Here is a 22,056-nt window from a genome sequence, read left to right as displayed (position 1 = left end):
AGACTTAGCAAATAAAAATATAAGACTTCCAGTTAAATTTCATTTTCAGACAAACAACAAATATCTTTCCAGTGTTGTAGTAGAGAAGGAAAATGCCTCTCTAGCAAAGAAGAGCGGTAGAGAAAAGATAATTAAGGTCATGACTATCAGAGAAAGAGGTGGCTGTCCCTTCCACCTGGTGTCACCACAGAGAGCTTAAAGGTCTCTGACCGAGAAAGGGAATTCCTGCCTGAGTCCTAACTCAGTAGAGTCCTGGAGTTCTAGAAAGTGCCAGGAGGCAACAGTCAAATAGCCACCATGGTCTTTCAACTCCATTAAGCATCAGCTTAGCGGAGAGGTGAATGGGTTTTGAAGACTTCAGTTGCCCAAGCATGCTCGATATCTGTCCAAAACCCACCCACCAAATGCTTGATACATGAGTTTTATGGTATTTTTTACTCATTAATTTTTAAAGATTATTTCATTCAATGAGCAAACCTATTTTATATTTCATATAATCCTAAGAACATTGGAAAAGAGGAGATAAGCTACCTATACTTAACACAAGTGAGTTTTCTCTTAATTTATTTGGGTTGACATTTTCCATTTTAAAAGAAAAAGGGTGATACAATTACACATGAAAATGCACCTATGTTACTGTACAAGAGGAAATATCATCTCTTGTCAGGATTACTACAATAACTTCTCAATTGGATGCCCAGCTCCCACCCATCCAGTCTCTCCTCAGCCCAGCGGCCAGAAGGATCCTTCTAACACGTAAGTCAGATCCTGTCACTTCCCTTCTCAAAATCTTCCAGTGGCTTCCCACCTCACTCCGAGGACGAGTTAGTCTTTCCAGTGGCCTGCAAGGTCCTTCGGGACCTGCTACTGTTCCTTTACGCCCTCTGACCTCATCTGCCCTTGCCCTATTTACTCAGCCCCAATCACACCACCTCTGCCTACAGCCTTCTTGCCCAGGACACTCCTATGCTCGCTCCCATCCCCAGCTTCAGGTCTTTGCTCTGATGCCATCTTCTCCAGGATGCTTTCTCTGGCCACCTTTTCAAATCAGCCCCCATTCCTGGCATGTTCTATCCCCCATCTCTGCTACATTTTTCTCCATTCCAGAGAGCACCATCAACCTACTATATATTTCACTTAGTTGCATGTTTTGTGTCTCTCCCCCGCTAGAATATAGAGCAGAAATGTTGGCATTCTGTTCACTGCAGCATCCCCAGCACGTAGAACAGTATGTGGTACATCGTAGGCACTCAGCAAAATTACTTATGGAATGTTGAATAAACATAAGGTAAAAATAATGAGGTATTATCATTTTACTGGGGTAAAATGTATTTACTGACATCTAAACAATGAATAAACGTGGGGTTTTAAGACTTCAGAGTTAAAAACCAGCTCTTCCCCTGAAGCCCCCCACACCTGCTTTCTCCTTTTCCTCATCAGAAAATCATAAAGAGCCAGGGCAGAAGGGGGATTTTTCTACTTCTGATATTAATATTCAGAAACGTAGGACAGAGCGTTCTCACTGTTGGTATTTTATAAATTGTATGATTTCTTTAAAGTACACATTTGTCTGAAGTAACATCCTTTTAAAATGCTTCCCAAGTCTCCCCTCTCAGGCTAAGAATAGTCAACGTCCAGACTAAAGGATGCACTGCTCATCAAGTTTCAGCACATGGGCATTCGGTAACGTTTGCTGATTGGCCAAGATCCCAATGTCACCCTTCTAGCCAACGTCCCACAGAATGACCTTTCAATGAGAGACATGTCAAAGTCCAAAATGCCAAGCAGAATTCCCATTACCTCTCCTGGGCAACTCCAATGAGCTGCTGCAAGTCCACCTCCTGCTTCCTCAGGGTTCCAAACAAGGACTGACTCTCCACGAGGCCTTTGCCACCAATGTTCAGCTTGACCTTCCCCAGTGCCGTCTCCAGGGTCCCACTCACATGGTTTTCAAACTTGCCCTCGTACTTCACAAAGTCCGACTCCACGACCACTACAGTGAATGAGACATGCAGAGGAATCTAATGACAAAACGGCCACCTCTGTGCCTCAGGTCACCTAGCTTTCCAATCCTGCAGAAACCTGTGGGAAACATGAGGTCTGCACGCAGAATGGAAAGCCGGTGGCCGCGCTGTGTGTATGGGCAAAAGAACCTGGGTGCTAAGAGCGTGGCATGCACTGGTGGCCAGGGACTCTACTGGGCACTTTTTTGTTTTTTCATCTTTTAATTCCAATATACACACATATAGACAAGTGCACAAAAAGTATCTATAGAGTTTCATGAATAATTTTAAAGCAAACATCTGTTTAACTACTATCCAGGTAAAGAAATAGGACATGTTAAATATGTACTTTTCTAGGATGAAGGGACTAGATGAGGATGACACCAAAGCACAGAGAAGATAGCAGCCCATCACTCTGCCCAGGGAGTGGCCTGCCTGATTCAGTATCTTGCAGGTTCAGACGCCTGAACCTGTCCTCGGGCATCCTCCCTTCTCACTGGTGGCCTTGGAGAACACTGCCCTGGCCTTCATTACCATCTCCATTGAAACAGTTCTCCCCATATTTACCTGTTTATATCTGACCTCCACCCAGTCTTTCAATTCCTTATCAAGCAATTCCGTATCTCTGTGTTCCTGATAAAGTCAGTGGGCACGCCCTTCCTCCCTGCTTCAAACACCATCTTGGAACACACAACCTCCAGACTTCCATTCTTCCTTCCTGGCTTCCCAGACACTGAGAAAGATGCCACCACCCAGCTGGTGTCCCAGCTTCAATCCACTCACCTGGTCATACCAGGCGATGGCTAGCAGATTGCCTTCAGGAGCTGCCCTTTTTTGTCTGAACACTGAAGATAAATATCTGATGATCTCAGACTTGAACTGCTAGCCTTCACATGTCTCCAGATTTCTACTGTTCTCATTTTTAATTGAACCAAATACTACCATAAAAATGGTCTCAGTCACCATCATTCAGGAAGGTTACACTGAGAGGCTCTCAGGAACTTCACACTCGGCCCTTTCCATTTTCCTGACCCAAGGCTCTCCTGGCTCCTGGCGGCACTTCATAAGGAATTCAAATCCGACTGGAGTCTGAAACGTTTCTTTCCATCCAGCCACTGCCCCCAACACCTGTATTTCTTTCACCCCAGGCAACAAAACCTATACCTCAACCAGGGTTAATGAGAATTAATCACCATTCACTATCTGTGAAATTTACCAAGAAGAGAATCATCTCCATGAAAAATAAGAAGCTTATGAAAATGCCCCCAAGTCACAGCCTTCTCCTAGTCACATCTTGAGAACACAAACACTCTGGGAAATGCTTTCGGAAGCAGCATATAGCAGCTGTTAAGAGCTCAAGATTTTATCACTAGTCTAATATACCTAGCTGGGAGACCTTGGGTAACACCCATCACCCTGAACCTCAGGTTTGTTATATGTAATTTGGAGATAATTAATAATACCTACCTGATGGGTTCTACTGGAAGTTGATGTATACAGAGCCTGGCACATAGCAAGTGCTCAATCTAGCCACTGGGTTTAGGCCAAAGCAACATCATTTCCTGATAAACAGGACAGTCCTAGATTGTATAAAGTACTACACAGACAGAAATTCTACCCTTAGATCCCTGTTCTGGCCCCCATCAGGCTTATTACCACTCCTGAAAACTCTGACCCCAAAACTGGATCCCACAGCAGGTACGGACAATCAAGACCGTCTGTGCACTGCAAAATGCCACACTAGACACACCTCCGAACCAGACGTCGTTTGTGCACACGTCTGCGTCGAGTTATCCACTGCTGCAGGTGGAAGGGAAAAGTGAGGAAGCCAACAGGCCATGGGTAGGACAACCAAGTCACCACCCTCCAACCTCCGCACCCCGGGCAACGTAACACTCCAGTGTGGTTGCCAGGGGCAAGAATAACAAAGGTGAGGCATCATGAATCTGCTCAGAAGACACAGTAGTGGGCACCTCTCATCACAGCCCTAACAGCAACAGGACACAGAACCAGGCATGAGCTCTGGCCTCAGACGATGAGCATATGTGGGACTTCCTAATCTGCAGGGACTGCAACCGGCCTGACCCATCTAACATCAGCTCTCAGGACACCACGAAAGAAGCACCTAACAGCACAGAGTGGTGAAATTCCAATTACTCAGGGGTCCATGGTCTGTTCTGTGAATTTCTTTTTCTCTTGCCTTTCCTTATATTTAGTTATTACACTACTCAGTAAGAGTTCTACCAGACATCCAGGGGGAAAACATGACATAAAATTAATATCAATTCACTTGCCCATTGTCTGACAGCTCTGATAATGAGCCTGGCTGAAGAAAGCATTGGCTAGAATGCTGAGCTGGAAGAAAGGAGATTATTTGTCAACTCAAATTACCTCCTCTATCACTTTTTCCCTTTAAGGGAGACGCAATCACAAAAGTAGAGAACTTTAGGGCTGAAAGAAGACTCAAACATCATCTAGTCCAATAATTAAGAGCTGATGGTGCTTTCATATATCACCATGTTCCAAAAAGCAGTGCAGGAATAAGTACCAAAAGTCTTCGAAAAGTTCCCAACCTCTGGTCCAGTAATTCTATCTTTAAGAATCTATGCCACCCCAATGTTCATAGCAGCATTATTTACAATTGCCAAGATATGGAAGCAACCTAGGTGTCCATCAACAAAAGAATGGATAAGGAAGATGTGGTACACACACACACACACACACACACACAAAATGGAATACTACACAGCCATAGAAAAGAATGAAATTTTGCCATTTGCAACAACATGGATGGACTTGGAGGGTATTATGCCAAGTGAAATAAATCAGAGAAAGACACTGTATGTTATCACTAACATGTACAATCTAAAAAAATAAAACTAGTGCCAATAATAAAAAAGAAACAGACTCACAGATATAGAGAACAAACTAGTGGTTACCAAAGGGGAGAGGGAAGTGGGGGAGGGGTAAGATGGGGGTAGAGGATTAAGAAGTACAAACTGCTATGTATAAAATAAATAAGCTACAAGAATATATTACACAGCACAGAGAATATAGCCAATATTTTCTAATAACTATAAATGGAGTATTATCTATAAAAATTTTGCATCACTACATTGTACACCTGAAACTAATATAATATTGTAAATCAACTATATCTCAATAAGAAAAAAGGGAGACCTTCAAGATGGCAGAGGAGTGAGACGTGGAGATCACCTTCCTCCCCACAATTACATTAAAAATACATCTACACATAGAACAACTCCTACAGAACACCTACTGAACGCTGGCAGAAGACCTCAGACTTCCCAGAAGGCAAGAAACTCCCCACGTACCTGTGTAAGGCAAAAAAAAAAAAAAGGAAAAACAGAGACAAAGGAATAGGGACGGGACCTGCACCAGTGGGAGGGAGCTGTGAAGGAGGAAAGGTTTCCACACACTAGGGAGCCCCTTCACTGGCAGGGATGGGGTTTGGGCAGGGGTAATTTTCAGAGCCACAGAGCACAGCACAGCAATAGGGGTGCAGAGAGCAAAGCGGAGAGATCCCCACACAGAGGACTGGTGCTGACCAGCACCCACCAGTCTGAGAGGCTTGTCTGCTCAACCACCAGGGCAGGTGGGGGCTGGGAGCTGAGGCTCGGGCTTCAGAGGCCAGACCCCAGGGAGAGGACTGGGGTTGGCTGCGTGAAGACAGCCTGAAGGGGGCTAGTGTGCCACACTAGCCGGGATGGAATCCAAGAAAAAGTCTGGACCTGCCAGAGGCGAGACCTTTGTTTCGGGATGCGCGAGGAGAGGGGATCCCTTCCCAGCGTGCCCACAGAAGGCAGAGCACTGCCTGAAAGAGCTCCAGAGACAGGCACGAGACACGACTATCAGCTTGTACCCCAGAGACGGTCATAAACTGCTAACGCTGCTGCCGCTGCCACCAAGAATTCTGTGTGCAAGTGCGGGTCACTATCCACATCCCCCAGGAGCCTGTGCAGCCCGCCAATGCCAGGGTTCCATGATCCAGGGACAACTTCCCCAGAAGAACACACGGCGCGCCTCAGGCTGTTGCAACGTCATGCCGACCTCTGCCGCCAGAGGCTCACCTCGCATTCCAATTATGACTACCAAACCCCTCCCTCCCCTGCCCTGAGTGAGCAAGAGAGCCCTAATGAGCTGCTGCTTTAATCCCCTTCTGTAAGGGTGAGTAACAGACTCCTGAGGGTGACCTACACGCAGAGGCGAAGCCAAAACCAACACTGAACCCCAGGAGCTGTGAGAACAGAGGAGGGGAAATTTCTCCATGCAGACTCAGGAGCAGCAGATTAAATCCCCACAATCAACTTGATAAACCCTGCATCTGAAGAATACCTGAATAGAAACGAATGTTCCCAAAACTGAGGCAGTGGACTTTGGGAGCAACCCTAGACTTGGGGTTTGCTCTCTGCATCTGATTTGTTTCTGGTTTTATGTTTATCTTAGTTGAGTATTTAGTGCTTATTATCATTGGTGGATATATTCATTGGATTGGTTGCTCTCTTCCTTTTTTTTAAATATATATATATTTTTCTCCTTTTTCTCTTTTTGTGAGTGTGTATGTATATGCTTCTTTGTGTGATTTTGTCTGTATAAGTTTGCTTTTACCATTTGTCCTAGGATTCTGTCCATTTTTTAGTTTTTGCTTTTTGGGATTTTTTTCTTTCTTCCTTTTCTTCTGAGCCGTGTGGCTAACAGGGTCTTGGTGCTCCAGCCAGATGTTGAGCCTGAGCCTCCACGGTGGGAGGGCCGAGTCCAGGACATTGGACCACCAGAAACCTCCTGGCCGCACATAATATCAATTGGCGAGAGGTCTCCCAGAGATCTCCATCTCAACACTAAGACCCAGCTCCACCCAACAGCCAGCAAGGTCCAATGCTGGATGCCCCACGCCAAACAACTAGCAAGACAGAAACACAACCCCACCCATTAGCAGAGAGGCTGCCTAAAGTCATACTAAGTTCACAGACACTCCAAAACACACCACCAGATGCAGCCCTGCCCACCAGAAGGACAAGATCCAGCCCCGCCCACCAGAACACAGGCACTAGTCCCCTTCACCAGGAAGCCTACACAAGCCACTGAACCAACCTCACCCTGTGGGGGCAGACAGCAAAAATAATGGGAACTACAAACCTGCAGCCTGCGAAAAGGAGACCCCAAGCACAGTAGGTTAAACAAAATGAGAAAACAGAGAAATATGCAGCAGATAAAGGAGCAAGGTAAAAACCCACCAGACAAAACAAATGAAGAGGAACTGTGCAGTCTACCTGAAAAAGAATTCAGAGTAATGTTAGTAAAGATGATCCAAAATCTTGGAAATAGAATGGAGAAAATACAAGAAACGTTTAACAAGGACCGAAAAGAACTAAAGAGCAAACAAACAGTGATGAACAACACAATAAATGAAATTAAAAATACTCTAGAAGGAGTCAATAGGAGAATAACTGACGCAGAAGAATGGATAAGTGAAATGGAAGATCAAAGAGTGGAAATAACTGCCTCAGAGAAGAAAAAAGAATGAAAAGAACTGAGGACAGTCTCAGAGACCTCTGGACAACAAGAAACGCACCAACATTCTAATTATAGGGGTCCCAGAAGAGGAAGAGAGAAAGAAAGGGTGTGAGAAAATATTTGAAGAGATTATACTTGAAAACTTCCCTAACGTGGGAAAGGAAATAGTCAAGTTCAGGAAGTGCAGAGAGTCCCACAGAGGATAAATCAAAGGAGAAACAGGTCAAGACATGTATTAATCAAACTACCAAAAATTAAATTCAAAGAAAAAATATTAAAAGCAGCATGGGAAAAGCAACAAATAAAATACAAGGGAATCCCCGTAAGGTTAATAGCTGATCTTTCAGCAGAAACTCTGCAAGCCAGAAGGGAGTGGCAGGACATAGTTAAAGTGATGAAAGGGAAAAACTTACAACCAAGATTACCCAGAAAGGATCTCATTCACATTCAATGAAGAAATTAAAACCTTTATAGATGAGCAAAAGCTAAGAGAATTCAGCACCACAAAACCAGCTTTACAACATATGCTACAGGAACTTCTCTAGGCAGGAAACACAAGAGAAGGAAAAGACCTACAATAACAAACCCAAAACAATTAAGAAAATGGTAAGAGGAACATGCATATTGATAATTACCTTAAATGTGAATGGATTAAATGCTCCAATCAAGACACAGGCTTGCTGAATGGATACAAAAACAAGACCCAGATATATGCTGCCTACAAGAGACCCACTTCAGACCTATGGACACATACAGACTGAAAGTGAGGGGATGGAAAAAGATATTCCATGCAAACGGAAATCAAAAGAAAGCTGGAGTAGCAATACTCATAACAGATAAAATAGACTTTAACATAACGAATGTTACAAGAGATAAGGAAGGACACTACATAATGATCAAGGGATCAATCCAAGAAGAAGATATAACAATTATAAATATATATGCACCCAACATAGGAGCACCTCAATACACAAGGCAACTGCTAACAGCTATGAAAGAGGAAATCGACAGTAACACAATAATAGTGCAGGAATTTAACACCTCACGTACAACAATGGACAGATCATCAAGCAATAAATTAATAAGGAAACCCAAGCTTTAAATGACAAAATAGACCAGATAATTTAATTGATATTTATAGAACATTCAATCCAAAACAAGCAGATTATACTTTCTTCTCAAGTGTGCACGGAACATTCTCCAGGATAGATCATATCTTGGGTCACACATCAAGCCTCAGTAAATTTAAGAAAATTGAAATCATATCAAGCATCTTTTCTGACCACAGCGCTATGAGATTAGAAATCAATTACAGGGGAAAAAACGTAAAAAACACAAACACATGGAGGCTAAACAATACGTTACTAAATAACCAAGAGATCACTGAAGAAACCAAAGAGGAAATCAAAAAATACCTAGAGGCAAATGACAATGAAAACACGACAATCCAAAACCTATGGAATGCAGCAAGAGCAGTGCTAAGAGGGAAGTTTATAGCTATACAAGCCTACCACCAGAAACAAATATCTCAAATTAACAATCTAACTTTACACCTAAAGGAACTAGAGAAAGAAGAACAAACAAAACCCAGAGTTAGTAGAAGGAAATAAATCATAAAGATCAGAGCAAAAATAAATGAAATAGAAACAAAGAAAACAATAGCAAAGATCAATAAAACTAAAAGCTGGTTCTTTGAGAAGATAAACAAAATTGATAAACCATTAGCCAGACACAACAAGAAAAAGAGGGAGAGGACTCAAAATCCATAAAATTAGAAATGAAAAAGGAGCAGTTACAACAGACGCTGCAGAAGTACAAAGCATCCTAAGAGACGACTACAAGCAACTCTATGCCAATAAAATGGACAACCTGAAGAAATGGACAAATTCTTAGAAAGGTATAACCTTCCAAGACTGAACCAGGAAGAAATAGAAAATATGAACAGACCACTCATAAGTAATGAAATTGAAAATGTGATTAAAAATCTTCCAACAAACAAAAGTCCAGTACTAGATGGCTTCACAGGTGAATTCTATCAAACATTTAGAGAACAGCTAACACCCAACCTTCTCAAACTCTTCCAAAATCTTGCAGAGGAAGGAAGACTCCTAAACTCATTCTATGAGGCCACCATCACCCTGATACCAAAACCAGACAAAGATACTACCAAAAAAGAAAACTACAGACCAATGTCACTGATGAATATAGATGCAAAAATCCTCAACAAAATACTAGCAACAGAATCCAACAACACATTAAAAGGATCATACACCATGATCAAGTGGGAGTTATCCCAGGGATGCAAGGATTCTTCAATATATGCAAATCAATCAATGTGATACACTATATTAACAAATTGAAAAATAGAAACCATATGATCGGGCTTCCCTGGTGGCGCAGTGGTTAAGAATCTGCCTGCCGATGCAGGGGACACGGGTTCGTGCCGAAGTCCGGGAAGATCCCACGTGCCGCGGAGCAGCTAGGCCCGGGAGCCATGGCCACTGAGCCTGCGCGTCCAGAGCCTGTGCTCCGCAACGGGAGAGGCCACAACAGTGAGAGGCCTGCGTACCGCAAAAAAATAAATAAACCATATGATCATCTCAATAGATGCAGAAAAAGCTTTATGACAAATTTCAACACCCATTTATGATTAAAAAAAACTCTCCAGAAAGTGGGCATAGAGGGAACCTACCTCAACATAATAAAGGCCATATATAACAAACCCAGAGCAAACATCATTCTCAATGGTGAAAAACTGAAAGCATTTCCTAAGATCAGGAACAAGACAAGGATGTCCACTCTCACCACTATTATAAAACAGAGTTTTGGAAGTCCTAGCCACGGCACTCAGACAAGAAAAAGAAATAAAAGGAATACATATTGGAAAAGAAGAAGTAAAACTGTCACTGTTTGCAGATGACATGATACTATACATAGAGAATCCTAAGGATGCCGCCAGAAAACTACTAGAGCTAATCAATGAATTTGGTAAAGTTGCAGGATACAAAATTAATGCACAGAAATCTCTTGCATTCTTATACACTGATGAAAAATATGAAAGAGAAATTATGGAAACACTCCCATTTACCACTGCAACAAAAAGAATAAAATACCTATGAATAAACCCACCTGGGGAAACAAAAGACCTGTATGCAGATAACTATAAGACACTGATGAAAGAAATAAAAGATGATACCAACAGATGGACAGATATACCATGTTCCTGAATTGGAAGAATATTATGAAAATCACTATACTACTCAAAGCAATCTACAGATTCAATGCAATCTCTATCAAATTACCAATGGCAGTTTTTACGGAACTAGAACAAATCACGTCAAAATGTGTATGGATACACAAAAGACCCCAAATAGCCAAAGCAGTCTTGAAGAAAAAAAAACGGAGCTGGAGGAATCAGACTCCCTGACTTCAGACTATACTACAAAGCTACAGTAATCAAGACAATATGGTACTGGCACAAGAAAAGAAACACAGATCAATGCAACAAGATAGAAAGCCCAGAGATAAACCCACACACCTTTGGTCAACTAATCTATGACAAAGGAGGCAAAGATACACAATGGAGAAAAGACAGTCTCTTCAATAAGTGGTGCTGGGAAAACTGGACAGCTACATGTAAAAGAATGAAATTAGACCACTCCCTAACACCATACACAAAAATAAACTCAAAATGGATTAGAAACCTAAATGTAAGACAGGGCACTATACAACTCTTAGAGGAAAACATAGGTAGAACACTGTTTGACATAAATCACAGCAAGATCTTTTTTGATCCACCTCCTAGAGTAATGGAAATAAAAACAAAAACAAAGAAATGGGACCTAATGAAACTTAAAAGCTTTTGCACAGCAAAGGAAACCATAAACAAGATGAAAAGACAACCCTTAGAATGGGAGAGAATATTCGCAAATGAAGCAACGGACAAAGGATTAATCTCCAAAATATATAAACAGCTCATGCAGCTCAATATTAAAAAAAACAAACCACCTAATCAAAAAATGGGCAGAAGACCTAAATAAACATTTTTCCAAAGAAGACATACGGATGACCAAGATGCACATGAAAAGCTGCTCAACATCACTAATTATTAGAGAAATGCAAATCAAAACTACAATGAGGTATCACCTTACACCAGTTAGAATGGGCATCATCAGAAAATCTACAAACAACAAATGCTGGAGAGAGTGTGGAGAAAAGGGAACCCTCTTGCACTGTTGGTGGGAATGTAAATTGATACAGCCACTATGGAGAACAGTATGGAAGTTCCTTAAAAAACTAAAAATAGAATTACCATATGATCCAGCAATCCTACTACTGGGCATATACCCGGAGAAAACCATAATTCAAAAAGACACATGCGGGGCTTCCCTGGTGGCACAGTGGTTGAGAGTCTGCCTGCCGATGCAGGGGACGCGGGTTTGTGCCCTGGTCCAGGAAGATCCCACATGCCATGGAGCGGCTAGGTCCGTGAGCCATGGCCGCTGAGCCTGCGCATCCGGAGCCTGTGCTCCGCAACGGGAGAGGCCACAACAGTGAGAGGCCCAGGTACTGCAGAAAAAAAAAAAAAGAAAAAAAAAGACACATGCACCCCAATGTTCATTGCAGCACTATTTACAATAGCCAGGTCATGGAAGCAACCTAAATGCCCGTCAACAGACAAATGGGTAAAGAAGTTGTGGTACATATATACGATGGAATATTGCTCAGCCATAAAATGGAACGAAACTGAGTCATTTGTTGAGATGTGGATGGATCTAGAGACTGTCATACAGAGTGAAGTAAGACAGAAAGAGGAAAACAAATATTGTATGCTAACACATGTATGTGGAACCTAGAAAAATGGTACAGATGAACCAGTTTGCAAGGCAGAAGTTGAGACACAGATGTAGAGAGCAAACATTGGACAGCAAGGGGGGAAAACCGCAGTGGGGTGGGGATGGTGGTGTGCTGAATTGGGCGATTGGGATTGACATGTATACGCTGATGTGTATAAAACTGATGACTAATAAGAACCTGCAGTATAAAAAAACAAACAAAAAAACTAATACTAAACTTTCTTTGGGTTATTTGTATGGAAATATGTTAATATAAATGCTTCAGACATTACATGAAATTTCTAAAAATCTTACCTATTCTGGTATAATGTTATAAGTCATAATTCTAGTTAGTACTTTAAAACGTATATCTCAGAAACAACTAAATTTCCTTGTCAACTGCATTATTATGAATTTTCATCAAATCTTTAACTGTGGTCATTTTTAAGTCTTTTGTCATTTACAGACAGTTCTGGGTATACTCTGATGCTTTTACAAAAATGTTCCCATAAAAGGATCTCATCTTCAAGGAATTTACGGAAAAGACTCTGACAAGAACAGGTTTCTGGTAACTGACTATACTGCTGAACTGAATGAATAAGCATTTTCAGAACTCTAATGGAAAACTGATGAATTCATAGAAGTTCTAACAAAAGATCAAGATAAAAGAAAATTAATTACATGGGACTGAGTGAACTGATGAGGATGATTATAATTGTTGTGACTTTCTCTTTGAATAAAAAAAAAATCCCACAAGGACTCAGAGGCAAAAAATACACAAATCAATTTTCACTGCAAAGTAAAGGAGCTGTTACAGTGGAGTATTACTGGACTGAATGTCAATATTATGACATACTATGAGTGTATTTCGTGTTCGGTAATTGCAATCATTGTTGCTTTTGTTGTGGTCATCCATTTACAATGCTTGGTGTCAGTTTATCTCTTGTAAAAATAAAATACAGTGTGTGTGTGTGTGTGTGTGTGTGTGTGTGTGTGTGTGAGTTGTGGGAAAAAAAGAAAAAACATTCTTTGTTACTGCATATTTTTCCCACTGATTAAATTTAGAATGAGATTTAAAAAAAAAAAGAAATTGAAACTGTGATTAAAAATCTTCCAAAAAACAAAAGTCCAGTACTAGATGGCTTCACAGGTGAATTCTATCAAACATTTAGAGAACAGCTAACACCCAACCTTCTCAAACTCTTCCAAAAAAATGCAGAGGAAGGAAAACTCCCAAACTCATTCTATGAGGCCACCATCACCCTGATACCAAAACCAGACAAAGATACTACCAAAAAAGAAAATTACAGACCAATGTCACTGATGAATATAGATGAAAAAATCCTCAACAAAATACTAGCAACAGAACCCAACAACACATTAAAAGGATCATACACCATGATCAAGCGAGATTTATCCCAGGGATGCAAGGATTCTTCAATATATGCAAATCAATCAATGCAATACACCATATTAACAAATTGAATAAAAACCATATGATCATCTCAATAGATGCAGAAAAAGCTTTTGACTAAATTCAACAGTCATTTATGATACAAACTCTCCAGAAAGCTGGCATAGAGGGAACCTACCTCAACATACTAAAGGCCATGTACGACAAACCCACAGCAAACAACATTCTCAATGGTGAAAAACTTAAAGCATTTCCTCTAAGATCAGGAACAAGACAAGGATGTCCACTCTCACCACTATAATTCAACAGAGTTTTGGAAGTCCTAGCCAAGGCAATCAGAGAAGAAAAAGAAATAAAAGGAATACAAATAGGAAAAGAAGAAGTAAAACTGTCACTGTTTGCAGATGACATGATACTGTACATACAGAATCCTAAAGATGCTACCAGAAAACTACTAGAGCTACTCAATGAATTTGGTAAAGTAGCAGGATACAAAATTAGCACAGAAATCTCTTGCATTCCTATACACTAATGATGAAAAATCTGAAAGAGAAATTAAGACAACACTCCCATTTACCATTGCAACAAAAAGAATAAAACACCTAGGAATAAACCCACCTAGGGAGACAAAAGACCAGTATGCAGAAAACTACAAAACACTGATGAAAGAAACCAACAGATGGAGAGATAAACCATGTTCTTGGATTGTAAGAATCAATATTGTGAAAATGACTATACTACCCAAAGTAATCTACAGATTCAATGCAATCCCTATCAAATTACCAATGGCATATTTTATAGAATTAGAACACAAAACCTTAAAATTTGTATGGAGACACAAAAGACCCCGAATAGGGCTTCCCTGGTGGCGCAGTGGTTGAGAGTCCGTCTGCCGATGCAGGGGACACGGGTTCATGCCCCAGTCCGGGAGGATCCCACATGCCACGGAGCGGCTGGGCCCGTGAGCCATGGCCGCTGAGCCTGTGCATCCGGAGCCTGTGCTCCACAACAGGAGAGGCCACAATAGTGAGAGGCCCACATACCGCAAAAAAAAAAAAAAAAAGACACCGAATAGCCAAAGCAGTCTTGAGGGAAAAACACGGAGCTGGAGGAATCAGACTCCCTGACTTCAGACTATACTACAGTAATCAAGACAATATGGTACTGGCACAAAAACAGAAATATAGATCAATGTAACAAGATAGAAAGCCCAGAGATAAACCCACACACCTATGGTCAACTAATCTATGACAAAGGAGGCAAGGATATACAATGGAGAAAAGACAGTCTCTTCAATAAGTGGTGCTGGGAAAACTGGACAGCTACATGTAAAAGAATGAAATCAGAACACTCCCTAACACCATACACAAATATAAACTCAAAATGGATTAGAGACCTAAATATAAGATGGGGCACTATACAACTCTTAGACAAAAACATAGGAAGAACACTCTTTGACATAAAACACAGCAAGATCTTTTTTGATCCATCTCCTAGAGTAATGGAAATAAAAAAGAAATGGGACCTAATGAAACTTAAAAGCTTTTGCACGGCAAAGGAAATCATAAACAAGACGAAAAGAAAACCCTCAGAACGGGAGAAAATATTTGCAAATGAAGCAACAGACTAAGGATTAATCTCCAAAATATACAAGCAGCTCATGCAGCTCAATACCAAAAAAAAAACAACCCAATCCAAAACTGGGCAGAAGACCTAAAGAGATTTCTCCAAAGAAGATATACAGATTGCCAACAAACACATGAAAGGATGCTCAACATCACTAATCATTACAGAAATGCAAATCAAACCCACAATGAGATATCACCTCACACCGGTCAGAATGGCCATCTCAAAAAATCTACAAACACAGGACTTCCCTGAGGGTGAAGTGGTTAAGAATCCGCCTGCCAATGCAGGCAACACGGGTTCGAGCCCTCGTCCAGGAAGGTCCCACATGCCGCGGAGCAACTAAGCCCATGAGCCACAACTACTGAGCCTGCGCTCTAGAGCCCAAGAGGCACAACTACTGAGCCCACGTGCCACAACTACTGAAGCCCGTGTGCCTAGAGCCTGTGCTCTGCAAAAAGAGAAGCCACCACGGGCTTCCCTGGTGGCTCAGTGGTTAAGAGTCTGCCTGCTGATGCAGGGGACACGGGTTCGTGCCCCAGTCTGGGAAGATCCCACATGGCGTGGAGCGGCTGGGCCCGTGAGCCATGGCCGCTGAGCCTGCGCGTCCGGAGGCTGTGCTCCGCAGCGGGAGAGGCCAGCACAGTGAGAGGCCCGCATACCGCAAAAAAGTAAGTAAATAAAAATTAAAAATAAATGAGGAGGGCTTCCCTGGTGGCCCAGTGGTTGGGAGTCCGCCTGACGATGCAGGGGACACGGGTTCGTGCCCCGGTCCGAGAAGATCCCACACGCCGCGGAGCAGCTGGGCCCATGAGCCATGGCCGCTGAGCATGCGCGTCCGGAGCCTGTGCTCCGCAATGGGAAAGGCCACAACAGTGAGAGGCCCGCGTACCACAAAAAAATAAATAAATAAATAAATGAGGAGTATATAAAAATTATATGTAATATGTTTCCAATTTTGTTTATAAAAAATTAGATGCAGAGAAAGAAAAGATACAATCCAAGTGTTAATGGGAATTAACACTTGATGGAGGAATTTTTGTTGATTTGTTTTTTTGCCTTTCTATATTTTATACATGCTCCTCTGTAATAATGAGTCAAACTCCCCATTTTTGATGCTTAATGTTTCAAGCCCACCACCCCCTCTTTTCTTTCTGTTACACATCTGGGCAGTAGGGTAAGAAACCCTAGGTGGTCCCTCCATTGGCACCGGCAGGAAATTGAAAAGTTGTAATAAGCCCCAGCCTACATGCAGAACCCTCACCACACCTCATATCCATTAGAGAAACTGAGCCCATCTCTTATCCCCTCCTTCTCTCTAGCTATTTTTGGACCAGCCTTGGGAACCTGCCATGCTGTCCCCAGAAAAGCTTCGTTATGTGAGTAATAAAACTTTTCGCATCCTCCTGATGGATACGTGGCATCATCAACCTCAACACCAAACCAAATTTGGGGAAGTAAAACCAACCCACTCATGCTGAGGGGCCACAACATCTACAAATGAGCATGTTGTACTTTTATACCAAAACTGCAATATTATTTCTTAAATATTAAGCTATAACTTTTCATGTCAGGCCTGCAGAATTTTCTCATTTTACGGAAGGATACGTTTTTAAAACAGTAGGCAAAGAAACAGGAGAACTGATTATAAGGTATCGCCTTACAGTCACTCAAGACAACATGTGTCTAAAAGAAGAATCATCTCCTGTTCTGGAACTAATTGTACAATATAACCAAAGAAACATACCTGGACTCAGAAACTGGTCTTCTGTGAGTACATCTCCCAGGGTGACAGATAAAAACTGGTATTTGGGTCTCTGCCAGCACCACAATCTCTTTTTTTTGGTCACCAGACTTAGAAGTTGTAATTTATCAGAGTCATTCAAATTTGATACTGTGATCAGGTTACCTCCAGCATCAACTTCTCTAAGAAAATTCCTTGTTGCTTTGGCAAACATTTTGAGAGCTCCAGATTACCTGAAAAAAAATATACAGGAAGTTGTTATTTCGTGACTTTTTTCTAAAATTACCTTATTTCTCCCTAGTATCAATCAGTATACATGAAAGAATACCTTCTCCTTAGAGAAGCCTCTAGTTTGAGTTCAGTTGATGTCTAAAAAATCAAATTGAAATACTGAAAGAGAATACGTATATGAATCAGGATAGGCTAGGTTATGCCTCCAAATCTCGGTGGCGTATAACCAGTAAGGTTTATTTAGTGCTCACACTACACGTCCAAAACAGGACAGGAAGGCTTTGCTCCTCATAGCCATTCAGGGATCCAGGCTGAAGGGGCAGCCGCCATCTTGAATATCATGTCATCAGCCAACAGGAAAGAGAGTTCTTAAAAGTCTCACACCAGCAATTAAATGCTCTGGCCCAAAACTGACACACGTCACGTCCACTCACAATTTGTCAGAACTAGGCAGATGGCCTCAGCCAACCACAATGGTCAGGAAATACAATCCTACCAAGTATTTGGAAGGCAGAGACCTGGGAATATCTGTTGAACAGCGTACTGACTACCCCCATTTGTATCTTACTTATGACCACTTCTTTGAAGGGTCAAATGTGCTTTTTCTCTACACTGTGTGATGTCCCCTGTTCATAAATGGGAAGTGACTAGCTATTACTTTTAACCCCAGAAAGGAAAGCCCAGTCACTCTTCAGCCGGAGGGAAAAAAAAAAGAGACATGTTGGAAGATATAAAAGTACTACATTCAGTGGAAGATGTATATACTATTCAATAAATGGTGTCAGAACAACTGGCTAAACATCTGGAAAAAAATAAAGTCAGATCCCTAACTCATGCCATACACAAGAGCAAATCCTCAGTGGATTAGAGTGTTTTTAAGGAAAAGTGAAACCATAAAGTACTAGAAAAAAATACAAACAAATATTTGTACAATTGTAGGATGAGAAAGGCCTTTAGGAAGACAAATGGCAAACTGAGAAAATACTTACAAAACAAAGAACCAGAACATTTAACATATACAAAAAACTTTTACAAACCACATCAAGTTTTACAAATACTGTAGTAGATACATGGACAAAGGTTATAAACAATTCACAATACATAAAGTGCTCACAGCTGTACATATGCATATGAATATATACATATGCGCGCGCACACACACACACACACTATCATTATTACTCAAAAAAAGCACAAATTGAAAGATTTTTTTAAAACTATAGTCAACAGTTAAAATGTCTAATGCACAAGAATTGTGTTTTATTTATATTTGTATCCTGGTGTCTGGCAGTCACATAGATAACAAAATCATAGAATTTAAGAGCTGAGATAATCTTAGATGTTAATTAGTTCAACCCACTTTTCTTTACCATGAACCTTCTCAAGGGCATAAAAAAAAGTTTTACTATCACTAGTTCTTCTCTAAAGTACCTTTTCTTATATTATTGTATAGCCAACTAACCCTGTTCTTATATCAGAGCACTCATTTATTCATTTATCAAAATATTTATTGAATCGGTGTACAAGGCAATATTTGGGAGCAGCAAGGTCGTGATGTCCAGGAGACATGGTTTTGTGTAGATATGCCCATCACCAATTCTTTGACAGACCGAGAGTTGCTTTGCAAGCTCTGGGACTGGTTCCTGCACTGCACTGCCAGGTTCTAGAGAAGGGAAGCGCAAAGGATAAGGATGAAGAAGGCTCAGTCCTGGTCCTGAAGGCCTGTGCCTCCTCTGGGGGAACCAGGGCAGCAGGAGCCACTGGAGGGGTTATATAGGGAACAGTGTGATCAGAGCGGTCACTTAGAAAGATCTTCTGGAAGCAAAATAGGAAACCAGCTGGAAGGGAACAATTAGACAACACACAATGATGCTGAACTACGTGGGTGGTGTAAGGGTAGAAAAGATGCTGGTTTGGCGGTTTCCCGAGAAGTCTGGTTGGATGTGAAGGTGCTGATGAAAGAGAGGAGACACCCCAGCTTGGCCTGCGGCTAGCTCAGGCCTGGGTCAGCTGATAGATGCCAGCTACCAAGAGGGGGATCCAGAAGGAAGCAGACTGCTGGGGACAGTAAGACAGTAACTGCTGAGCGTGCATCTAGGATAAGGTGTAAGGTTTATTTTGTCAAACACAAGGAAAGAACTTTTAACAAAATAAGGTCTCCCAATGACCCGGGGGATTTTACCCTGCTTGTCCAAGAGAAGAGCCACAGCAGAACCTGCCTCAGTTCACCATGGTGATCAGGATCTCCATTTTTACGGTTTTTATTCTTTCCTGGGACAACCTGGAAGGGAGTTCACTAACTTGCCTTCAGATTAAACAGGTTTCTGAAGAAGCCAAATCAGGCTTGCTATTAAAAAATAATAAAATAACAAAACCCAAACTCATCCGCTACGGGCAACAAAGCCTTAGTAATGACACCGATCCTCCCCAGAGGGATTACAGGATGAAGAAAGAGAACTCCTAAATTAATTTTTCATTTTGTTTTTCTATCTAGCATCAAATACGGCCTCTTGACAGTGTAGGCTGCTTTAAAAAGAGTTAATGGAAGTGGCTATTGCTTTGGATGTTTTTATAAGAACCAGGTTTACTCAATCAAGGGACTCAGAATATTCTCCTTGTGAAGGTAAAGTTAGAGGCTTTTTTTTTTAATTACTATGTTTGAATACACAATATATTTACTTGGCTCTAATATCTAAACTATGGAAAAAGATACACACTGAGAAATCCCATTTCTACCCAGGTCCCATCTACCTTTTCACCCCTCTCCCCTTCATGTTTCTTTACACAAATATAAGTAAAAAGGAGTGTACACACTTTTCTGCATCCTACTTTGTCATGTGGCAATATATCCTGGAGATCTTTCCACGGTTAGAACCTTCTGCATAATACAGCTTCATAGTACCCCTTCACATGGATGTACCATTGCTTATTTAACCTGTTCAGTATTGCTGATCACTTGGGTAATTTCTAAGTTTTTATTATTTTCAAAATGCCACACTAGGGCTTCCCTGGTGGCGCAGTGGTTGAGAGTCCGCCTGCCGATGCAGGGGACACGGGTTCGTGTCCCGGTCCGGGAAGATCCCACATGCCGCGGAGCGGCTGGGCCCGTGAGCCATGGCCACTGAGCCTGCGCGTCCGGAGCCCGTGCTCCGCAACGGGAGAGGCCACAACAGTGAGAGGCCCGCGTATCGCAAAAAAAAAAAAAAAAAAAAAAAAGCCACACTAAATACTGCTAAATGTATGTTTTCTTCCTACATGGGCAAGAGTATCTGAAGGGAGATTTCTAGAAGAGGGATTGCTAGACCAATGGTAAATGCATCTATAATTTACAGGTTGTACCATTTTGCAGTCTCACCAATAAGGTATGAAAGTATCAGTCTCAGCAACAGAGTATGGTATCAATCTTGTATTTTTTTTCAGCCTCATAGGTGAGAAATGGTATCTCAGTGTAGTTTTCTGTTTGTTTTTTTGGTGGGGTCATGTAGATCAGTTGCCAATATCTTTTGTTTTCTTTTTAAATTAATTATTTTTTTTTGGCTGCATTGGGTCCTAGTTGCTGTGCGTGCGCTTTCTCTAGTTGCGGCGAGCGGGGGCTACTCTTCGTTGCAGCGCACGGGCTTCTCGTTGCAGTGTCTTCTCTTATTGCGCAGCATGGGCTCTAGGCACAAGGCTTCAGTAGTTGTGGCTCGCGGGGTCTAGAGCGCAGGCTCAGTAGTTGTGGAGCACAGGCTTAGTTGCTTCGCAGCAAGTGGGATCTTCCTGGACCAGGGCTCGAACCCGTGTCCCCTGCATTGGCAGGCAGATTCTTAACCACTGCGCCACCCAGGGAACTCCCTCAGTACAGTTTTAAGTCATGTTATTTTAATACAAATGAAATCAAGCATCTTTTGTTTAAAGCCTTTTTATATATCTTTTTCCTGTTTGTGTCTTTAGCCCATTTTCTATTGTTTTTTTCTGTATTCCTAGGATCCTTCAATGGAATAGAGAGATGAGCCAAAGTACAATATATGCTAGAAATTTAATACAATACAGTTTATCATGTGGCATTGGGAGCCAATAAGCTGTTGTCTGATTCTCAAACATCTAAAGTAACTGTCCAGCCAGGAAAGATTAAATAATATGCCCAGGGCCCACCAAAGGATCTAGAACCCATGTTGCCTGGCACAGACAAGCACAATAATGACTCAAGTAGAAGTTAGACTTCGGATTCAAATTTCCAAAATGCTCCAACCTGGAAGGAGATGAAAATGGCCTCATGAGAGACCAAGCTCAAAATGCTCATGGCCTAAAACCCCACTGCACTTCACTGCTGTACCGAAGATCCTGGGCTCTCTCATTTGGGGCCTGAAGAATTCCATTCGCCAACAGTTCCTACTTGTCTGCCTATGTGGCTTCCCAGCTCGAAGCAGATTAGAACTCAGAGAGCCAAAGTGAAGGTGGTAAGGATATACAAGCTCGAATGAGACTCCCGGACAAAAGACATAAGAGGAAAAGACCAAGAAACCAAGACAACAACACAAAGTCAGAAGAGTACATGGCCAACTGGGACCACTGGCTCCTGGGAACAAAGACTCATAGAAATAGTTGCCAGGGTAATGGTAGCATAAGAAGATACTACAATCACTCGTGTCCCTCCTCAGGACTGATTCAGAGTGATGGAATGATCAC

General features: G+C 41.8%; 1 protein-coding gene across 1 annotated transcript in view; it reads right to left on the bottom strand.

The window, feature by feature from the left end:
* Positions 1 to 17,386, bottom strand: part of GSDME (gasdermin E) — a 93,617-nt gene extending 76,231 nt beyond the window's left edge. The window contains exons 1-2 of the mRNA XM_027102375.1: positions 17,161 to 17,386; positions 1,801 to 1,993 (exon numbers count right to left, since the gene is read on the bottom strand). Of these exons, the coding sequence (XP_026958176.1) occupies positions 1,801 to 1,993; positions 17,161 to 17,371 (404 nt within the window). The 5' untranslated portion in view covers positions 17,372 to 17,386. The remainder of the gene's footprint in view (positions 1 to 1,800; positions 1,994 to 17,160) is intronic.
* Between the last annotated feature and the right edge of the window lie 4,670 nt (positions 17,387 to 22,056).

The sequence above is a fragment of the Aethalodelphis obliquidens genome, unplaced genomic scaffold (genome assembly GCF_003676395.1).
Source record: "Aethalodelphis obliquidens isolate GAN/ISIS:26980383/991018 unplaced genomic scaffold, ASM367639v1 scaffold5, whole genome shotgun sequence".
Lineage (NCBI taxonomy): Eukaryota > Metazoa > Chordata > Mammalia > Artiodactyla > Delphinidae > Aethalodelphis > Aethalodelphis obliquidens.
The sequence above is the reverse complement of the archived record's forward strand: the minus strand, read 5'-3'. Positions and strand labels throughout refer to the sequence as shown.